Source organism: Prionailurus viverrinus, chromosome X (genome assembly GCF_022837055.1).
Source record: "Prionailurus viverrinus isolate Anna chromosome X, UM_Priviv_1.0, whole genome shotgun sequence".
NCBI classification, from domain to species: Eukaryota; Metazoa; Chordata; class Mammalia; order Carnivora; family Felidae; genus Prionailurus; species Prionailurus viverrinus.
This window is the reverse complement of record NC_062579.1, coordinates 56,021,773-56,041,512: the sequence shown is the minus strand read 5'-3', so window position 1 is coordinate 56,041,512 and position 19,740 is coordinate 56,021,773. Positions and strand designations below refer to the sequence as shown.

Sequence of the window (19,740 nt, the reverse complement as noted above, 5' to 3'; positions counted from 1 at the left end):
TAAATTTCATTAAAAAAAATAATAAATAAATAAATAAATAAATAAATAAATCACTCACCAAAACCAAGTGGGATTTATTCCCAGGATGCAACAAGGGTGGTTCAATATTTATAAATCAATTAATGTGATACATTACATAACAAAAGAAAGGATAAAAACCATATGATCATTTCAGTAGATGTAGAAAAACCATTTAACAAAGTACAACATCAATTCACGATAAAAACTTTCAACAAAGTAGGTTTAGAGGAAACATATCTCAACATAAAAAAAGCCATATATGAAAAACCCACAGCTAACATCATCCTCAGTGGTGAAAAACTGAGATCTTTTCTCCTAAGGTCAAGAACAAAACAAGGATGTCCTCTCTCACCACATTTATTCAACATAGTACTAGAAGTCCTAGCCACAGCAGTCAAACAACACAAAGACCTAAGAGACATCCAAATTGGTATGAAAGAAGTAAAACTTTCACTATTTGCAGATTAAATCATACTATATATAGAAAGCCCTAAGGATGCCACCCAAAAACTACTAGAACTGATAAGGGAATTCAGTAAAGTCACAGGATACAAAATCAATACACAGAAATCCATTGCATTTCTAAACATTAATTATGAAGTAGCAGAAAAGGAAATTAAGAAAACAATACCATTTACAATTACACCAAAAATAATGAAATACATAGGAATAAACTTAACCAAGGAGGTGAAAGACTTGTATTCTGAAAACTATAAAACACTGATGAAAGACATCAAAGATGACATAAACATATCAGAAGATATTCCTTACTCATGTGTTAGAAGAATAAATATTGTTAAAATGTGCATACTACCCAAAGCAATATACAGAATTAATGCAACCTCTATCAAAATATCAACAGCATTTTTCATAGAACTAGAACAAATAATCTTAAGATTTGCATGGAACCACCAAAGACCCAAAGCTACCTTGAAAAAAGAACAAAACTGGAGGTATCACAATCCCAGATTTCAAGATATACTACAAACATGTAGTAATAAACAGTATGGTACTGGCACAAAAACAGACACATATATCAATGGGACAGAACAGAAAATCCAGAAATGGACCCAGAACTATATGGTCAACTAATCTTCAACAAAACAGGAAAGAATAACCGAAGGAAAAAAGTCTCTTAAACAAATGGTGTTGGGAAAACTAGAGAGCAACATGCAAAAGAATGAAAGTGGACCACTTTCTTACACCATAATAAAACTCAAAATGAATGAAAGACCAAAATGTGAGACAAGAAACCACCAAAATCCTAGAGGAGAAAACAGGCAACAACATCTTTGACCTCTGCTGTAGCAACTTCTTACTTGACATGTCTCCGGAGGCAAGGGAAACAAAAGCAAAAATAAACTACTGGGACAACATCAAAATAAAAAGCTTCTGCAGAGCAAAGGAAACAATCAACAAAACTAAAAGGTAACCTATGGAATGAGAGAAGATATTTGCACAGGACATATATGATAAAGGGTTAGTATCAAAATATAGAAAGAACTTATAAAACTCAAGACCTAAAAAACAAACAATCCAATTTAAAAGTGGGCAGAAGACATATAAAGACATTTCTCCAAAGAAGACAGACGGCCAACAGACACATGAAAAGATGCTCTACATTACTCAACATCAGGGAAATGCAAATCAAAACCATAATGAGATATCACCTCACACCTTCCAGAATGACTAAAATAAAAAACTCAAGAAACAACAGATATTAGCAAGGATGTGAAGAAAAAGGAACCCTCATGCACCGCTGGTGAATGCAAACTGGTGCAGCCATTGTGGAAGACAGTATGGAGATTCATCAAATAATTAAAAATAGAATTACCATTTGATCCAGTAATTCCACTACTGGGTATTTACACAAATAACATGAAAACACGAATTCAAAAAGATAAATGCACTGCTATGTTTCTTGCAGCATTATTTATAATAGCCAAGATATGGAAGCAGCCCATATCCATTGATAGATGAATGGATAAAGAAAATGTGGTGTGTATACACACACACACACATATATATATACAAACATATATACATACATACATGCATACAGTGGTATATTACTCAGCCATAAAAAGGAATGAAATCTTTCCATTTGCAACATCATAGATGGATCTAGAGGGTATGATACTAAGTGAAATAATTCATCCAGAGAAAGATCAATACCACATGATTTCACTCATTTGTGTAATTTAAGAAACAAAACAAATAAACAAGGAAAGACAGAGACAAACCAAAAACAAGACTCTTAATTATAGAGAACAAACTAATGGCTACTAGACGGGAGTTAGGTGAGGGGATGGATAAAATAGGTGAAGGGGCATACACTTACCATGATTAGCACTGAGTAATGTATACAACTGTTGAATCACTATGTTGTACACCTGAGTCTAATATAACACTATATGTTAACTATACTGGAACTACAATACAATTTAAAAAAATAAATACAAAATGAAAGCACTGTGAAAACCACCACCCCCTAAAAAAAAAAGATGTATAGCTAAGGATGTACATTACTGCCCTGTTTGTAACAACAAAATTTTCAAAATCACCTAAATACCCATCATGAGAGGAATGGTTAAGTAAATTATGACACATTCCTACCATGGGATTCCATGTAGTAATTTTGAAAGAATAAAATAATTTTGTTTTTTCAGATATGGATAAAGCTCCAAGGAATGTATTTTGTTAACCAAAAAAAAAAGTGCTGGGGCACCTGGGTGGCGTTAAGCGTCTGACTCTTGATTTTGGCTCAGGTCACGATCTCACAGTCGTGAGATCGAGCCCCATGTCAGACTCCGCACTGAGTGAAGCCTGCTTTGGATTCTGTGTCTCCCTCTCTCTCTCTGCCCCTCTCCCCCACCCCTGTGCATGCGAACACACTCTCAAAATAAATAAAAATAAACACTTAAAAAAAGCGCAAAGGGCTGAATGAACAATCTGTAGAAAAATGATGTAATTTATGTTGAAAATACCAGAACTATACATTCGTATATGAACACACATGCATGTGAAAAAGTTGGGGTAGGGGGTGCCTGGGTGGCTCAGTCAGTTGGGCATCCGACTTCAGCTCAGGTCATGATCTCACATCTCGTGAGTTTGAGCCCCACGTCAGGCTCTGTGCTACCCACTCAGAGCCTGGAGCCTGCTTCAGATTCTGTGTCTCCCTCTCTCTCTGCCGCTAACCCACTTGCATTCTGTCTCTGTCTCTCTCAAAAACAAATAAACATTAAAAAAAGTTTTTAAAAAAAGTGGGGGTAGGACTGGACAGGGAGTTTGGGAAAAGGGTAACTTAAACTTTTTGATTTGTATCCTTCTGCATTAAATTTTTTAATTTTTTAATTTTTTTTTATTTTTGAGAGAGAGACAGACAGACAGACACAGCATGAGTGGGGGAGGGGCAGAGAGAGAGGGAGACACAGAATCCAAAGCAGGCTCCAGGCACAGAGCCCAACACAGGGCTTAAACTCACAAACAGCAAGATCATGACCTGAGCCAAAGTCGGATGCTTAACTGACTGAGCTATGCAGGTGCCCCTCCCCCAAATTTTTTAATGTTTATTTATTTTTGAGGGGGGGGGAGAGAGAGAGAGAGAGAGAGAGAGAGAGAGAGAGAGAGAGAATGAGTAGGGGAAGGGCAGAGAGAGAGGCAGACAGAGAATCCAAAGCAGGCTCCAAGCTCCAGGCTCCAAGCTGTCAGCAGAGTCTGATGCAGGGCTCGAACTCACCAACTGTGAGATCATGACTTGAGCTGAAGTTGGATGTTTAACCGAATGAGCCACCCAGGCACCCCTCCTCCTGCATTTTTTATATAAGAATGTTTCCATATATTACTTGTGTTATTTAATAGAAGAAGGGAGAAGGCATTCTGAAATAGAAAAGACTAATGTGAGAAAAGTTCTGCAGGTAAGGCAAATGTGGGGGTCAGTAGCAGAAAACTATGTCAAAGTGGTACATTAGGAGATGGTTCCACCAGTGATGTTCAGGATGGACTAGAGAAGGAAGTGCCTGGAGCTATTGCTGTATTTTAGACATGAGAGATTGAGCACCTGGCTTAGTGATTGAGCCTGGCTTAGGCTGGCAACGCTGGTAAAGAGTATAAGTAACATTTCAAAGGAAGTATCAACAGAAACTAGTGTATGGTGTCACTGAAGCATCTCATGGATTAGGTAAATGGCTTTTTAGTAACACACAAAGACCAAAGTCCTTCCCACACAGCATGCTAATTGTTCTTTAAGGAATCAGATATGGATAATCAGTGATAAGGAAAACAATAGGTCATATGATTTTTTTAGCACTTGAAAGCAAGAAACAAAATGTATGTGAAGAATTAGAAGTTACTACATACCACCACCCCAACAACTATGTAAATCAATTACCTGAGAAGCAATAGATCTAGCTGTTTTACTGTTGTCTCCAGTCATCAGAACTACTTCTAAGCCCATGGATTTCAAAATATGGACAGCCAATTCTGCTTCAGGCTTCACTGTATCAGCAATAGCAATCAAGCCACACAGCTCATCTAATAAAGGAGCACCAGAAAATAAGACAGTTTGGAATATGGTGAAAGCATAATAATATTCTAACTTAAAATTTGAGAAAGAAATTAATTTTGTTAAGTAAAATTGTTCAGGGCTTAGCTTAACTCAAAATGTCTCCAAGCCCACACAGACTGTATTCCACCAAACTTGCAACAAACTTCCATATTTAGGTGTGAAAATTTCAGAGTGACATAGGGATTATTAATGAAGGTAGTAATATGAAATGAAAGTAGAATAGAAAATGAAAAGAGAGACCTTATTGGATACTAAAAGACTCTTTCTTTCCTTTGAGAAGTACTGGCCAATAGCCCCCAAACAACTTTAGTTCATTTAAAGGCAAATGAAACTGAAAACTAATACTTTTTTTTTTCTTTTTAAGGTGAAAGGGGAGAATTGAGACAAACTGCCATTTTATAACTGGGGGAAAGAAATCACTGCAAGTAATTATTTTATTTTATTAATTTTATTTTCTTTTAAAAACAAAAGTAAATATTTTATGCTTCTTCCTAGACCTAGTTAAGGTCATAGTTAAGATACTGCCTTCATACTTAGCAAGGATTATAAATGTTGACTAATTAATCTTACAGCTAGAAATTTTCCCTAAGAAATAATTTAACAAAAGAAAGCACCTAAAACCTCAAAGATGTTCATCGTAGTGTTATGTATAATAACGAAATATTAGGAATAGCTTAAATTTCCAACAAGGGAATGATTTAATTACAGTATATAATAAATTATGCAGAATTAAAATTGGAAAATATTTATGAATACAGCAAATGAAAAAGAAAAAGAAAATAGTATGTGTACAAGGAATTTTAACTTTTATTCAACTTTATTGAGGTAAAATATATATGCAAAATAACCCATTTAAAAATGGTATATATGTACTAATGTTATAATTCTGTACATATATATTACACACACACACACACCAAAAACCAGAAATGGAATACATGCAATTAAAATGGACACTGAGTTAGGATGATAAGATTATAGATATTATTGTATTTTGCTATTACTCTAATGCTATGTTATTTTTAGGTCTTAAAAAATCCTTGATTATTTTTTTAAAACATAGGTTAGACTATAGAGGAAATTAATAAAGCCAGATAAATGCATGAGAATTCTAAATTAATCAGTAACAATTATGTATTGCTAACATTTTCACTTTTCATTTAGGCTGCTTCTGAATAACCCTCAAGTTCAGAAGTCTCTCAAAAATATACGTAAAATAACTGAGATCACAAAATTGAGTCATTGTGTACTTAGGAAAATCTTACCATCAACGGCCACCAATACAGCAGTCCGACCTTTTCTCTCATGTTCAGTCATGGAATCATCTACATCATTATTAATAACAAAACCATTTCTAATCATCCATTCCCGGTTACCAATGAGGACTTTGTACTGTTGAGCATTAAGAGCATCTGAATAAAGTACAGAAATAGCATTTAGTGAGCTTGTTTATTATTTATAACATGCTATGAGGCACATTCTTCCTGTCTAACCTTACATAGTCGCTATGTTGTATATTTGGTAGACCACAGCCTACAACAGTGATTTCCAAATTTTCAAGGAATATACTCTGCTCTTCCTTGCCTTTGGGCCTTTGCACATATTGCTGCCTCCACCTGGAAAGTCCTTACCCCTCCTCTCCAATTATCAAATTCCATCATATTCTTCAAGAGCCAGTTCAAATGTTACTTTCTTGGGGCACCTGGGTGGCTCAGTCAGTTAAGCGTCCAACTTCGGCTCAGGTCATGATCTCACGGTTCGTGGGTTCGAGCTCCAGCTCTGTGCTGACAGCTCAGAGCCTGGAGATTACTTCGGATTCTGTGTCTCCTTCTCTCTCTGCCCTTCCCCTGTTTACACTCTGTCTCTCTCTCTCTGTCTCTCAAAATAAAGAAACATTGGGGCGCCTGGGTGGCTCAGTCGGTTGAGCATCTGACTTAGGCTCAAGTCATCATCTCACAGTTTGTGAGTTCGAGCCCTGCATTGGGCTCTGTGCTGACAGCTCGAAGCCTGGAGCCTGCTTCGGATTCTGTGTCTCCTTCTCTCTCTGCCCATCCCCCACTTGTGCTCTGTCTCTCAAAAATAAATAAATAAATGTAAAAAAATAAACATTAAAAAAATTTTAATGTTACTTTCTTGATGAAGACTTCCCTTTGATCTTCCACACAACTGAATTAAATTCAAAATATTTATTGTGCATCATCAGCTGAATATGGTTGTATGAAATCATACAACCATACTGATGTCTCATTTTAAGCATGTGACCACTAACTTTATGCAAGTCCTTAGAGTTGTCTGGCAACTCTATACTTCCCTAGTCTATACATTCTCCACTCCTTCTCCTTCTAGAGGGCTATTTTATACCTTCTCTTCTCCCATTCTCATATATGGCCAAATATCTGCTTCCTACTTCAGAAAGAATTAAAAGCAGTCACAAGAGAACTTCCACAAGCTCTCACTGCCACATCTAACCACCCACTGTGCCTGTGTACACACTAATCTACCTTCCCTTCTGTTAATATAAACTGCCCCTGCTCCTCTTTAAGGCCAACCTTTCCAGTTATGCACTAGACTTCCTTCCTTTGCTTATTCTAGAACATCTCCCCAACAATCCTCTCCTCTTCCTCTTGCATAATCTAATATTCTATCTCTGTTCCACACAGTCCTATCTTTAAAATAACAAAATCTCCCTTGATCTCACCTACCTCTTTACCACTGCCCCAATTTTCTGCTTCTACACGCAGCAAAACTTCTTGGAAGTATTGTCTCTATTGACTATATTCAATTCATATCTTCCCATTCTCTTGTGAACCCACCCACTCCAGTAAAACTTTCATCTCTACTACTCCAAAGAATTGTTCACAGAGAACATCAGTGACTTTTACTTTAATAAACCTAATGGCTAATTCTTAGTCCTCATCTTACTTGGCCTGTTAGCAGCATCTAACAGAGGAGATCACTCCCTCATTCTTATAAGTTACCTCCTTACTCACCACTTCTTTTCAATCTTCTTTGCTGATCTCCCTGACCTCCTAACCTATAGTATTGCAGAGCTCAATCCTTAAAACATTTAAGTAATCTGTACACCCAGTGTGGGCCTCAAACTCATGACCCCAATCATATGGTCTTCTAACTGAGCCAGTCAGGCACCCTGGATTTTAAATTAAGTTTAAATACTCACATGTAACAAGTGGCTATCTTATTGAATGGCACAGATATTTAAGTGGATGACTCCCAAATCTGTCTCCAACCTAGTCTGTTTCCTTGAACTCCAGACTTGTGCAGCCAACTGCTTACCTGTTATTTCCATTTATATGGCATTTCCACTTTAATATCTAATAGGTACTTATATTTAACATGTAAACAACTGATCTCCTGATCAGTTTTCCTCAATATTGCCTTTCCAATGGTCTTCTCCATTTTACTTAAATGGTAAGTTCATCCTTCTGGATCATTTAGGCCACAAACCTGGGCATAATTTTTGACTCCTGTTTCTCTCATACCCCATATTCAACCTGTGAGGAAATCTCAGCCAGCTCTCCCTTTAAGACACATTGAGTATATGACCACTCTTTATGACCTCTACTGTTATCACATTGGTCCAAACCACTATTATCTCTCACCTGGATTATGGAAACACCCTACTACTCATCTCCCTGCTTCTGCCTTTCTCCCCATTCCCCTAACAGTGTATTTTTATCAGGGCAGCCAGTGTAACACTTTTATAACATTAAGTCAGATTCTGTCATTCCCAGACACTAAACTCTCCAATGGTTTCCCATCTCAAGGGTAAACACCAAAATTCTTTCAATGTCCTTACACAATCTAGTCTTATACTACTCTCTAACCTCATCTCTTACCCCCTTCCCACTCATTTACTCTGCTCTAGGCACACTGTTCTCCTTGCTGTTCATCAAACTAGTTTAGCACATGAGGCTTCTGTACTTAACATCCCTCCTGCTTGGAATGCTCTTGTCACAGATATTCACATAGCTTTCTCTCTCCCCCTTGTCAGGTTTTTGGTCCAGCACCAACATCTCAACGAGGCCTACCCTGATCATCCTATATAAACTAGGATCCAATACTCACAGCATTTTCTATACCCCTTTACTTTATTTTCCTCTACAGCACTATCTCTATCAGACATACAATATTTTCTTATTTATTTGCTCACTGTTTTGTGTTGTCCCACCAGGAATATAAGATCCAAGAGACAGTGACTTTGTCACTGCTGATTCTTTAGTGTCTTGAACAGTGCTTAACAAAAGGTGTCAAATGAACAAAATTACTATGTGTCAGTATGCTTGATACTGGAAGTTCACAGACAAATAATAAATTGTAGTTTGGTAGAATCAGGCAGGTAAATAAAGTATTATCATGCAGTGCGCCTAGTACAAAAACAGAGATTCAGTACAGTTACAACTCAAAAAGAAGAGCAAATATCTCTGCCTATTCATGTCAGTTAGCGAAGGCTTCACTGAAGAGAGATGTGAGCTGAGTCCTGAAAGACGAAAATAAGTTCATGAGGTAGATGCTACTGTGGACAAGGACATTACCCAGAGAAAACAGTAATTGAAATGACTTAATAAGCATGAAATGACACAATGTAAAAAGGAACTGTAAGTAGTTCCATATGAATGGAACACAGACTACATGGAGGTCAGTGGAAAAAGTCAAAATGGGTGGTGCAGGGAGGCAGGAGACATATCATGGGGAACAGACCCAGAAAGACTGGTCTTTGTCCCACAGGAGACAGCCAGTAAAGCCAGGATCCTGAACAGAATTGCATGGATAGGGTTTAAGATACATGCATACCTCCAAAACATAAATTTTCTGAGGGGTGTGTACAGCTTTCATCATATACCTCCAAAGGTTCACGATTCAAAAATAAGTTACAAGCCCCTATAATAAAAGGCATTAGTCAGAAAGTTATATAATCATATTTGTGTGTTAGCAAAATCACTCAAGCACAAATGGGTAGGGAGGTGCTAGAACACTTAGGTGGGTATGTCATGTTTTGGGGCAGATGGATAGACCAACCAGAAACTCAGGAAAACAGGCTTTGGCTAAAGATGTGACTTTTGGAGTGGTAGGAGAAATATATAGGTGGCACAACAAGCAATAGACATGAATGAGATTGTACAGAGAGAGTATACAAAATGAGAAAAATAAAAAGAACAAAACCCTGAGGATACCCAACATTTGAGAGCAGGAGAAAAGAGGAAACAGAGGAGGATTGGAAGCAACAGCCAGGTAGGTGAGAGGACAACCTAGAGAGAGAATGGTCATGAAATTAAAAGAAGAAAGAGCTTTAGGAAGGAAAAAGTGGTCAACATTCTCAAATGCCTTTGGCATTTGAGGTCACGCAGGATGTAGACTGAGAAGAGATCACTGGAGTGGGTACTAAATAGAGTCATCAATGCACTAAGAAAAAACAGTTTCAGTAGTATGGATGGGGCAGAAGGCAGGTTGTGCAATGAATAAGTGAATTCAGCAAACCTAGACTACTCTTTCTAGAAGCTTAGATATAAAGGAAAAGAGAGGATGCAATCTAGAAGGGATTACAGTGATATTGATGGAAGAAATGTTTATATGTTTAGGAGAAGGAGCTAGTACAGAGAGTTGGAAAATAAAGAAACAATGGGATGTAATCAAGTAAGGTTCCTGAAGAATCAAGAGAGGGTGGGATCTAGAGCGAAGATGATGGGATTCATTATGCAAGATGAGGGATACCTCTTCCCCTGAAAAAAGGGATCATTCTGGGCAAAAAGTTGAAAGAACAAATGACAGAACTGCAGGGATGAGCACTGGGTGTTGTGTGTAAGCGATGAACCACGGGAATCTACCTCCAAAACCAAGAGCACCCTGTACACACTGTATGTTAGCCAACTTGACAATAAATTATATTAAAATAAAAATAAATTTTTTTCTATGTGAAAAATAAACCAGATAATTTGCTTAGGGAACTAGGAAGAAGGCCACAGTACCTCGTGAAAGATAGAAAAGGGTAAGAGTAGCTGTGCTAAGAAATGAAAGATAAAACAGATGAACATAAGGGAAGGGAAACAAAAATAACATAAAAACAGGGAGGGGGACAAAACATAACAGACTCTTAAATATGGAGAACAAACAGGGTTACTGAAGAGGTTGTGGGAGGGGGGATGGGTTAAATGGGTAAGGGGCATTAAGGAATCTACTCCTGAAATCATTGTTGCACTATATGCTAATTTGGATGTAAATTAAAAAAATAAAATTAAAAAAAAGAAAGATAGCTGAACTAAGATGGAAGATCAGTTAAGGCTAGAATTCATCACTCTATATAATAGAGTAAAGGAGAACAGTAGGGAAATGTTCTCAAGTAACAAGTGAAGTGATCAGGCCTATGGTAAAATTATTTGATGGAATGAAACCATGATGCCAATTTTTGTTTCTTATCTAACCGTTTAGGATTATAAAGTTAGACATCTGTTAATATCTGTCCCATAATTGGTACTATGAAGAAAATTAGCTTGGTGGCTCAGTTGGTGAAGCATCTGACTCTTGATTTCGGCTCAGGTCATGATCTCATGGTTCGTGAGATCAAGCCTCATGTCGGGCTCCCCACTGACACCACAAAGCCTACTTGGGATTCTCTCTCCACCCCCCCACCCCTCCCCCTCTCATGCACATGCGTGCTCTTTCTCTCTCAAAATAAATACATAAACTTGAAAAGAAAAGAAGATGAGCTTACTTGAGAGCTGGGCATCAATAATCATGGAAGATGAAGTTGATGACTGTTCATTATTTGCGCCAATTTGAACCAGGGATGCATTTTTAATATTATTTTCCTCTATCCTCCAGTTATTCTTATGTAGCAAGCCTTCAATATTGATGACTTTACAGCTAATACCACAGCCTGGCACAACCTGGAAATCTACACAGGTACCCAAGGTTTCAGTGTCCAGCTCCTAACAAATAGAAACAGAAGGATTTCTTCTGCTGTTCTAATAATTCAAAGTCATCAATAGCATGATCAAAGACTTCTCCTGGTTAATTCTAAATGTTTACACATATACTACATGCCTGTTAAATTCTAAATGTTTAGAACAAAACCTCAGAATTGTTTACTTTAACACCACTCTCTAAAATTTATACCAAGTTTAGAGAAAGAAAACAAAAGTTTTACCAATATTCTCTGTCCTTTCCAGTAGAAAATTACAAGTTAAATATTTAATTCCATTGTCAAGTCAGATTTTCTATTCAGTACAGGGCAAAGGGTAACAAAGAACAGGGTCTTTAGTTACCAGAATGCCTTGCTAGTATGATTCTGTGTCCTTAGTAAGCCAAAGAATTTTGGTGGTCATCATTGTTTCCTGGCTTTTTATATCTTCATCCTCTCTGTTGTTTGATTTGGGTGTAAAGAAACCAGGTCAGTAATAGTAAATTGGTAAAAAGGAAAGAAAAAATAAAGAAATGGCAACACCAATGGTAGCAATTGCCACATCATAACTGTAAAATTATGTGAGATAATTTACAAAGAACTTATGCAAATCAATGAAAAAAAGGTAAACAATCCTATGAAAAAATAGGCAAAGGATACAAACAGGTCACAGAAAAAGAAATTCAAATGACCAATGAAAAGATGCTCAACCTTATTCATAATTATGGGAAAGCAAAGCAAACCAACAATAATTAATATTTTTTATTTATTAAATTGGAAAAAATAAAGTCATAACATGGGGAAATGAGCACTAATAATTTTTGGTGAAGGTATAAACTCGTACAACCCCTCATGTGGGTATTAGTAATATTTGTTATGGGGGCACTGGTAATATTCACCAAAATTTAACTGCATGTATCCTTTGACTTAGCAATTGCATTGATAGGCATTTAACATAAAGATAAACTTGCAAAAGCTAACATGAATGTTAACTGTACATTGTAGGAAACAAAAACCCAATTATACAGTAGAATATAATATAGCCATTAAACATAATGAGGCAGATTTATATGTCTTAATATGGAAAAATCACTTAATAAAATAAAAAAAAAACCAAAGTACCAAAGACTGGTCACTGTGAACTTTCTATGTAAAATCTAAAAAGGAATATAGTATGTGAATTGTATCTGTATAAAGCTGCTACAGTAGTACCCCCACCCACCCACAGTTTCACTTTCCTTGGTTTCAGTTACCCGTGGTCAACTATGGTCTGGAAGCAGATGATCTTCTTTCAGACATAGCATCAGGAGGCCAATTATAGCCTAATGATGTGTTGCAATGCCTACATCATTCACCTCACTTCACCGCATCACATAGGCATTTTATCACCTCACATCACCACAGGAAGGGGGAGTACAGTACAATAAGTTATTGAGAGAGAGAGAGAGAGAGACAGAGAGACAGAGAGAGACAGAGAGAGGGAGGGAGAGAGGGAGGGAAACTACATTCACATAACTTTTATTACAGTTATATAATTATTCTATTATTGTTGTTGTTAATCTCTTACTGTGACTAATTTATAAATTAAACTTTATCATAGCTATGTATGTATAGAAGAAAACATGGTATATACAGGGTTCAGTACTCTGCAGTTTCAAGCATCCACTCAAGGTCTTGGAACATATCCCCTGCAGATAAGGGGAGACCACTGTATTTTAAAAGAATATTAACAGGTTAACACTTGTTAAATTTTGGAGAGGAATTATGAAAAGGGGCAGAGAATGAGGCTTTCCTTTTTCATTATGTAACTCTCTGAACTACCTGAATTTCCTACCATAAATATGCATTCTACTTTAATTTTTTAGTCCAACAGGAGTTATCTGTGCGATAAAATTATAGTTAATTTCTGTTTTCATCTTTATACTCTTCTGTATGAAGAAACTAAGACATATTGTAAAATACAATGAGAAAATACAAGTCTCTCTATCCTCCTACCAACTATATATATAAATCATAGTCAAAAGCCAGTTTGGATTTGGTCTGGGTGATTCCTGTAGAAGATGACTACATTAATAAGCAAAAGAAAAATTGTACCTGTTTGCAGTACTTCGTTATGGCTGCTCCTAGAGGGTGTTCACTGTTACTTTCAGCAGTTCCCACGATGGCCAGGATCTTATTACGTGATATTCTGTTACTTTCAACTAGAACCTTTACTTGATTCACTATAGGAGTTCCATGGGTAATGGTTCCAGTCTTATCAAACACCACTACCTTTACCTGTAGGAAAATTAAAATACACTGCACCTATCTGACTTGATAATCCTTAATATCACGTTTCTAGAAATGAGAAAAAGGTTTACTTTGACATATTAATATTTTGTTTCTTAATAAATTGACCTTTGACTTAATTGGAGTTAAACTCTCTTTAGGTGAACAAAAGTAAGGAATAATAAGGGAAAAATACTCTTAGTTACATCTAATAGCCCTTCTGTGCAAATATTCAACTATACTGCGAATATATGTTAAACAACTAGAAATAATTGTTAAGAGTTGACTGTTAATAAGTAAGTAAGAGATGACTCCGTGCCTCCAGGGAGGGAAGGGTTTTCAATACTAATGAATTATAGAACTGTAGTGACAATCTGGGCAGTAGTCATAGAATTACAAGAGAAAGGTAAGTAATTAAGTTGGAAACGAGCACCAGACAAGACCTGCTGGTTTGCTTTGACTTTATTGGGTCCTGATGAGAAGCTTGGTCTGAGAATAGACAGCTCAGGGAAACAATGAGGGAAACTGAGCCCAGACAGGGAAAAGGAAGAATCTGGAATTAGAGAACACAGTCACCCCACAGTAACTTTGGAATATGAACCTTGAAAAATTAATAGCTTGAGGAACCAAGATGAAAAGAGATATGACAACTAAATACAAAGCATAATTCTGAACAAGAGAAAAAATAGGTATAAAGAATATTACTGAAACAACTGAGAAACTGGAAGATGGACTATAGGTTAGATAACAGTATTATATCAATGCCAATTTCTTGATTTTGATATCTGTACTGTGATCATTTAAGAGAATGTCCTTGTTCTTAGGAAAGGAGCCTGATATCTGCAGTAAAGCGTATATAGTTCTTTATACTATTCTTTCAATTCTTCTTTAAATTTGAAATTATATCAAAGTAAATAAAAAATTACTATAAAAATTAATACATTGTATTGACTGGTTAGATGAGGTTCCAAATCTGTTCTAATCTGTGTTCTGTGTTTACTACATGTATCTGTATAATAAGAACATATTAGAAGGAACACAGTTTTTAGTTTAAGTCAAGTAGCCTTGATTGAAATTGTTAAGGAAATCCTAATATGAGAGAGATGAGGGAAAAGATTATATTCCTGAAGTCATGGCTGCAAACTATCAACAACTGGCAAAGGCAAAGAAACTTCAATGCAACTATAAGCACTATCTCACACTGAAGAACACAAACACGGAGTCACATATAAAATAGCATTAATAGACTTGGGCAAATTTTCATGGGCAAATATTCCTTCAGTCTTCCTGTCTTAAAGACATTTCTAGTCTGAAATGGGAAAGGACTCCAAGTTTTCCACATCAGGGTCTTCTCTAAGACAGTAGGCCTAAAGTGGTTTTAGAGATTGTATAGAACTAAGGCCAGTCTAGAACAGAACCAAAATAACACCTTTCCTATCTCAACCCTCAGGATAGTCCCAGAAGAGGCTCAGCTTATGGACCATATGCAAATAATTTAGGATTCTGTTTCTCGATAGGGGTGTTATTGTCAGTTTGGATGGGACAATTCTTAGTTCTGGGAACTATCTTACCTTATGAGCCATCTCCAGTGGCTCGCCACCTTTGATTAGTATGCCATTTTGAGCACCTACTCCTGTACCCACCATCACAGCAGTTGGAGTGGCTAGTCCCAGTGAACAGGGGCACGCAATACACAGAACTGTGATAGAGGCTTGGAAAGCAAAGCGTATTATCGTTTCTGTTCGAGAGATACTTCTGTTATATCCCTTTAGAAGAAAGGCATGAATTTGGGTTATTGATCTAGAGCTGTATAAAACAAAAGGAACAAAGCTTAACTCTATTTAAATAAAACCACAATTTTCAAATCACACATAATCCTACTTAGCTACCAACATATACATTTTGGTTACTAGTAAGAAAACACTCATTTTGTTCTTGTATGAATAAAAGAAATTGTGATACTACATGTAAACAAGTCATAGTCCTAAAATCAGGATTTCAATTTTGCTGATTCCAGAGTTATAAACTATGTAGTCAATCTGAAGAACATGAAAGTCAGCTTTCTTTCCTCCATATTGAGAATAGGGATTTTCAAAAAAGAGCTGGGACCTAATTCTCAGCAAATTTGATCCTGCACAAAGAGAAATCTGAATCTGTGTATACTAAGACCATAAATCTCCCTTTCACTCTATACTTTAAAGACAATGGAAAAAATCACCCAGCATACAATGGGAGCTTAATCCTATTTCAGTAAAATTCTTTTGAACATTAACAGTGTGAACTGAGTATATTGGGTGGTATAGCTCTTAGCAACACTGAATATTTGCTTGTGTGAGTAAATACAATTGAGAGTATTAGGGGAAAACTCCTACAATTCCTAAGAGATACACATTCTAAAATACTTCCCAGCAATCCTCTTGTTCATTGAGCAATTAACCAATGTGAATCATTTTTTTAAATTTTATATTATACTAATGACCATATCATGAAGTAGATACATAGTGTTTATGATTCTACCTGTTCTTTTTTTACATTCATAATTTTTATCTCAAAACAAAGAACCACGGTAACATTATAATATAAAATCTATTTGGAAATATTCAGAATCTGGTCACTGAGAAATGGGAATACTTCCACACTGCATTACTGCCAACCCACTGTTTTTGAGGAGCCAAAAGCACAAGTGCAATTAGAAGTCACATGTTCCAACAAAGCCCCATTCCATAGCTCTGTGAGTTTTTATCCCAAGGCTGAATGACATGAGAACTGGTAACTAAAATAATGCCATAGGCAAGGGTTTGGCTCAAAGGCCTGAAGTGTGTAAGCATCAAGGAGAGAAAGGGAGATCCAGCAATACATGAAAAAGGGAAGAGACTATAAGTGTCATGGGGTCCAATTTCCATTTATAAAAATACTGGGAAACTAGATGATTTGTGGGGGTGCCCTTGACCTATGGCAAACGTAAATCCCTCCATCTCATCTAACTCTCTGAAATGCTCCAGAGTTAGAAGTCTTCAGTTTCTTATCCCCTTAAAAGAAAGCCCCCATTTCCCCCAAAACCCCCAACCAGCACTCCCAAGAAGCCACATGTCCTGATCTCACACTCTTCTGTCCTATTTCCACCATCTGGGTCTAGACTGAGGCAGAGTCCTCCACCCTCTTTCTCAAGATTTAAGGAGTTCTCAACTCTCCAATAAGGCAAAGTAGCCAGATGAGACTGAACACCGAAGTTTGGAAAAAATCCATAGATGCAAACTCCACCCAGCAGAAGCAGTGTAATATTTATATACAGAGATGATGTTTAACACATTCTATCTAATGGGGGACTGTAGAAACAGAGGAAACAAGTTACAAGGGGACGGTGCACATTCATACTCTCAAGTGTGGGCTACACTGCACATTTACTCATACTATCTCAAATGTATGGGCCCCTAAGGGCATTTAACCTAATACAATGGAAACATAGTAATAAGGGTAACTTGACATGGTAATGGATGAATGAGCATGTGATGACGCTAATGCAACAACATATTTCAAATAGATAATCGTTCAGGAAAAATCCTCTCCCAGGATTGGGGTTACAAAATCAAAGTTAGCTATGAACATTCTCTTCTGAATTATTTTAAAGTTATGGCTTATAACAAAAGAAAAATCCACATCAATAAGAGAAAGTATGAGAAGCATATCATCATTTCAATAGATACAGAAAAAGCATTTGACAGAGTACAACATGCATTCATGATAAAAATCCTCAACAAAGTAGATTTATAGGGAACATACTTAAACATAATGAAGGCCATTTATGAAAAACCCACATATAACATCTTCAATGGAGAAAACCTGAGAGCTTTTCCCCAAAGGCCATGAACAAGACAAGAATGTCCACTCTCACCACTTTATTCAACATAGTACTATAAGTTCTAGCCACAGCAATTAGACCACAAAAAGAAAAAGGCATCCAAATTGGTAAGGAAGAAGTAAAATGTTCACAACATGCACATGACATGATATTATATATAGAAAACCTGAAAGACTCCACCAAAAAAAAAATGCTAGAACTGATAAACAAGTTCTGTAAAGTTGCAGGATACAAAATCAATCTACAAATTACTGCTGCAGTTCTATACACAAATAATGAAGAAGCAGAAATAAAAATTAAGACAACAATCCCATTTACAATTTCATGAAACTAACAGAATACTTAAGAATAAACCTAACCAAAGAGGTAAAAGACCTGTACTCTGAAAATTGTAAAACACTGATGAAAGAAACTGAAGACGACAAAAAGAAATGGAAAAATATTCCATGCTCATGCATTGGAAAAACAAATATTATTAAAATGTCTGTATTACCCAAAGCAATCTACAGATTTAATATAATCCCTATCAAAATACCAGCAGCATTTTTCACAGAACTAGAACAAACAGTCCTAAAATTTGTATGGAAACACAAAAGACTCCGAATAGCCAAAGCAATCTTGAAAAAGAAAGCAAAGCTGGAGGTGTCAAAATTCCAGATTTCAAGTTATATCACAAAGCTGTAGGAATCAAAACAGTATAGTAACTGCATAAAAATAGACACAGATCAACAGAAAAGAATAGAAAACCCAGAAATAAACCCACAATTATACAGTCAATACATTTTTTTTTAATGTTTTTATTTTTGAGACAGAGAGAGACAGAACATGAGCGGGGAAGGGGCAGAGAGAGAGGGAGACACAGAATCTGAAGCAGGCTCCAGGCTCTGAGCTGTCAGCACAGAGCCTGACGCGGGGCTCGAACTCACAGACTATGAGATCATGACCTGAGCTGAAGTCGGACGCTTAACCAACTGAGCCACCCAGGCGCCCCAGTCAATAAATCTTAAACAAAGCAAGAAGATATAGTCAATGGAAAAAAGACAGTCTCCTCAACAAACGGTATTGGGAACACTGGACAATTACATGCAAAAGGAGGAAATTGGACCACTTTCTTACACCATACAAAAAATTAAATTAAAAGTGGATTAAAGACTTAAATCTGAGACATGAAACCATAAAAATCCCAGAAGAGAACACAGGCAGTAACTGCAATGACATCGGTCATAGCAACTTTTTTTTAGATAGGTCTCCTGAGGCAAGGGAAACCAAAGGAACAATAAGCTATTGGGACTACATCAAAATAGAAAGTTTCTGAACAGAGAAAGAAACAATCAACAGAATTAAAAGGAAACCTATGGAATGGGAGAAGATATTTTCAAGGACATATATCCTTTGATAAAAGGCTAGTGTTCAAAATCTATAATGGCTTATCAAACTCAACACCCAAAAAACAAATAATCCAATTACAAAATGGGCAGAAGACATGAACAGACATTTCTCCAAAAAAGACATACATATGGCCAAGACACATGAAAAGATGCACATCATCACTTACCATCAGGGACATGCAAATCAAAACTACAATGAAATATCAACTCACACCTGTCAGAATGGCTAAAATCAACAACATGAGAAACAACAGATGTTGGCAAGGATGCAGAGCAAAAGGAAACCTCTTGAACTGTTGGTGGGAACTGATGGAGCCACTCTGGAAAACAGTATAGAGGTTACTCAAAAAGTTAAAAGTAGAAGTACCCTATGATCCAGCAATTGCACTACTGAGTATTTACTCAAAGAATACAAAAACAATAATTCAAAGGGATACATGCACCAGTATGTTTATAGCAGCATTACTTACAATAGGCAAGATATGGAAGCAGCACCACTGTCCATTGATTGATGAATGGATAAAGAAGATGTGGTATATATTTATAATGGAATATTACTTCAGCCATAAAAAAGAATAAAATCTTGCCATTTGCAACCACATAGATGGAGCCAGACATTATAATGCTAAGCAAAATAAGTCAGTCAGAGAAAGACAAATACCATATGATTTCACTCACGTGGAATTTAAGAAACAAAACAAATGAACAAAGGGAAAAAATA

The 19,740-nt window shown here is 36.5% G+C and overlaps 1 protein-coding gene across 6 annotated transcripts in view; it reads right to left on the bottom strand.

Moving 5' to 3' along the window:
• The window catches only part of ATP7A (ATPase copper transporting alpha), a 190,783-nt gene that overhangs the window by 14,816 nt on the left and 156,227 nt on the right, over window positions 1-19,740 (bottom strand). For 3 of the 6 annotated variants that reach the window (XR_007148926.1, XM_047843789.1, XM_047843790.1), the window contains exons 15-19: window positions 15,344-15,538; window positions 13,599-13,781; window positions 11,316-11,532; window positions 5,854-6,000; window positions 4,412-4,554 (exon numbers count right to left, since the gene is read on the bottom strand). Coding sequence is in view for 5 of the 6 variants with exons in the window: in XM_047843789.1 (XP_047699745.1) it covers window positions 4,412-4,554; window positions 5,854-6,000; window positions 11,316-11,532; window positions 13,599-13,781; window positions 15,344-15,538 (885 nt within the window). In the remaining variant the exon portion in view is untranslated. Of the gene's footprint in view, window positions 1-3,756; window positions 3,901-4,411; window positions 4,555-5,853; window positions 6,001-9,400; window positions 9,488-11,315; window positions 11,533-13,598; window positions 13,782-15,343; window positions 15,539-19,740 lie in introns of those variants that run through there. The other 3 variants (XM_047843794.1, XM_047843793.1, XM_047843792.1) reach the window with 3 other exon arrangements.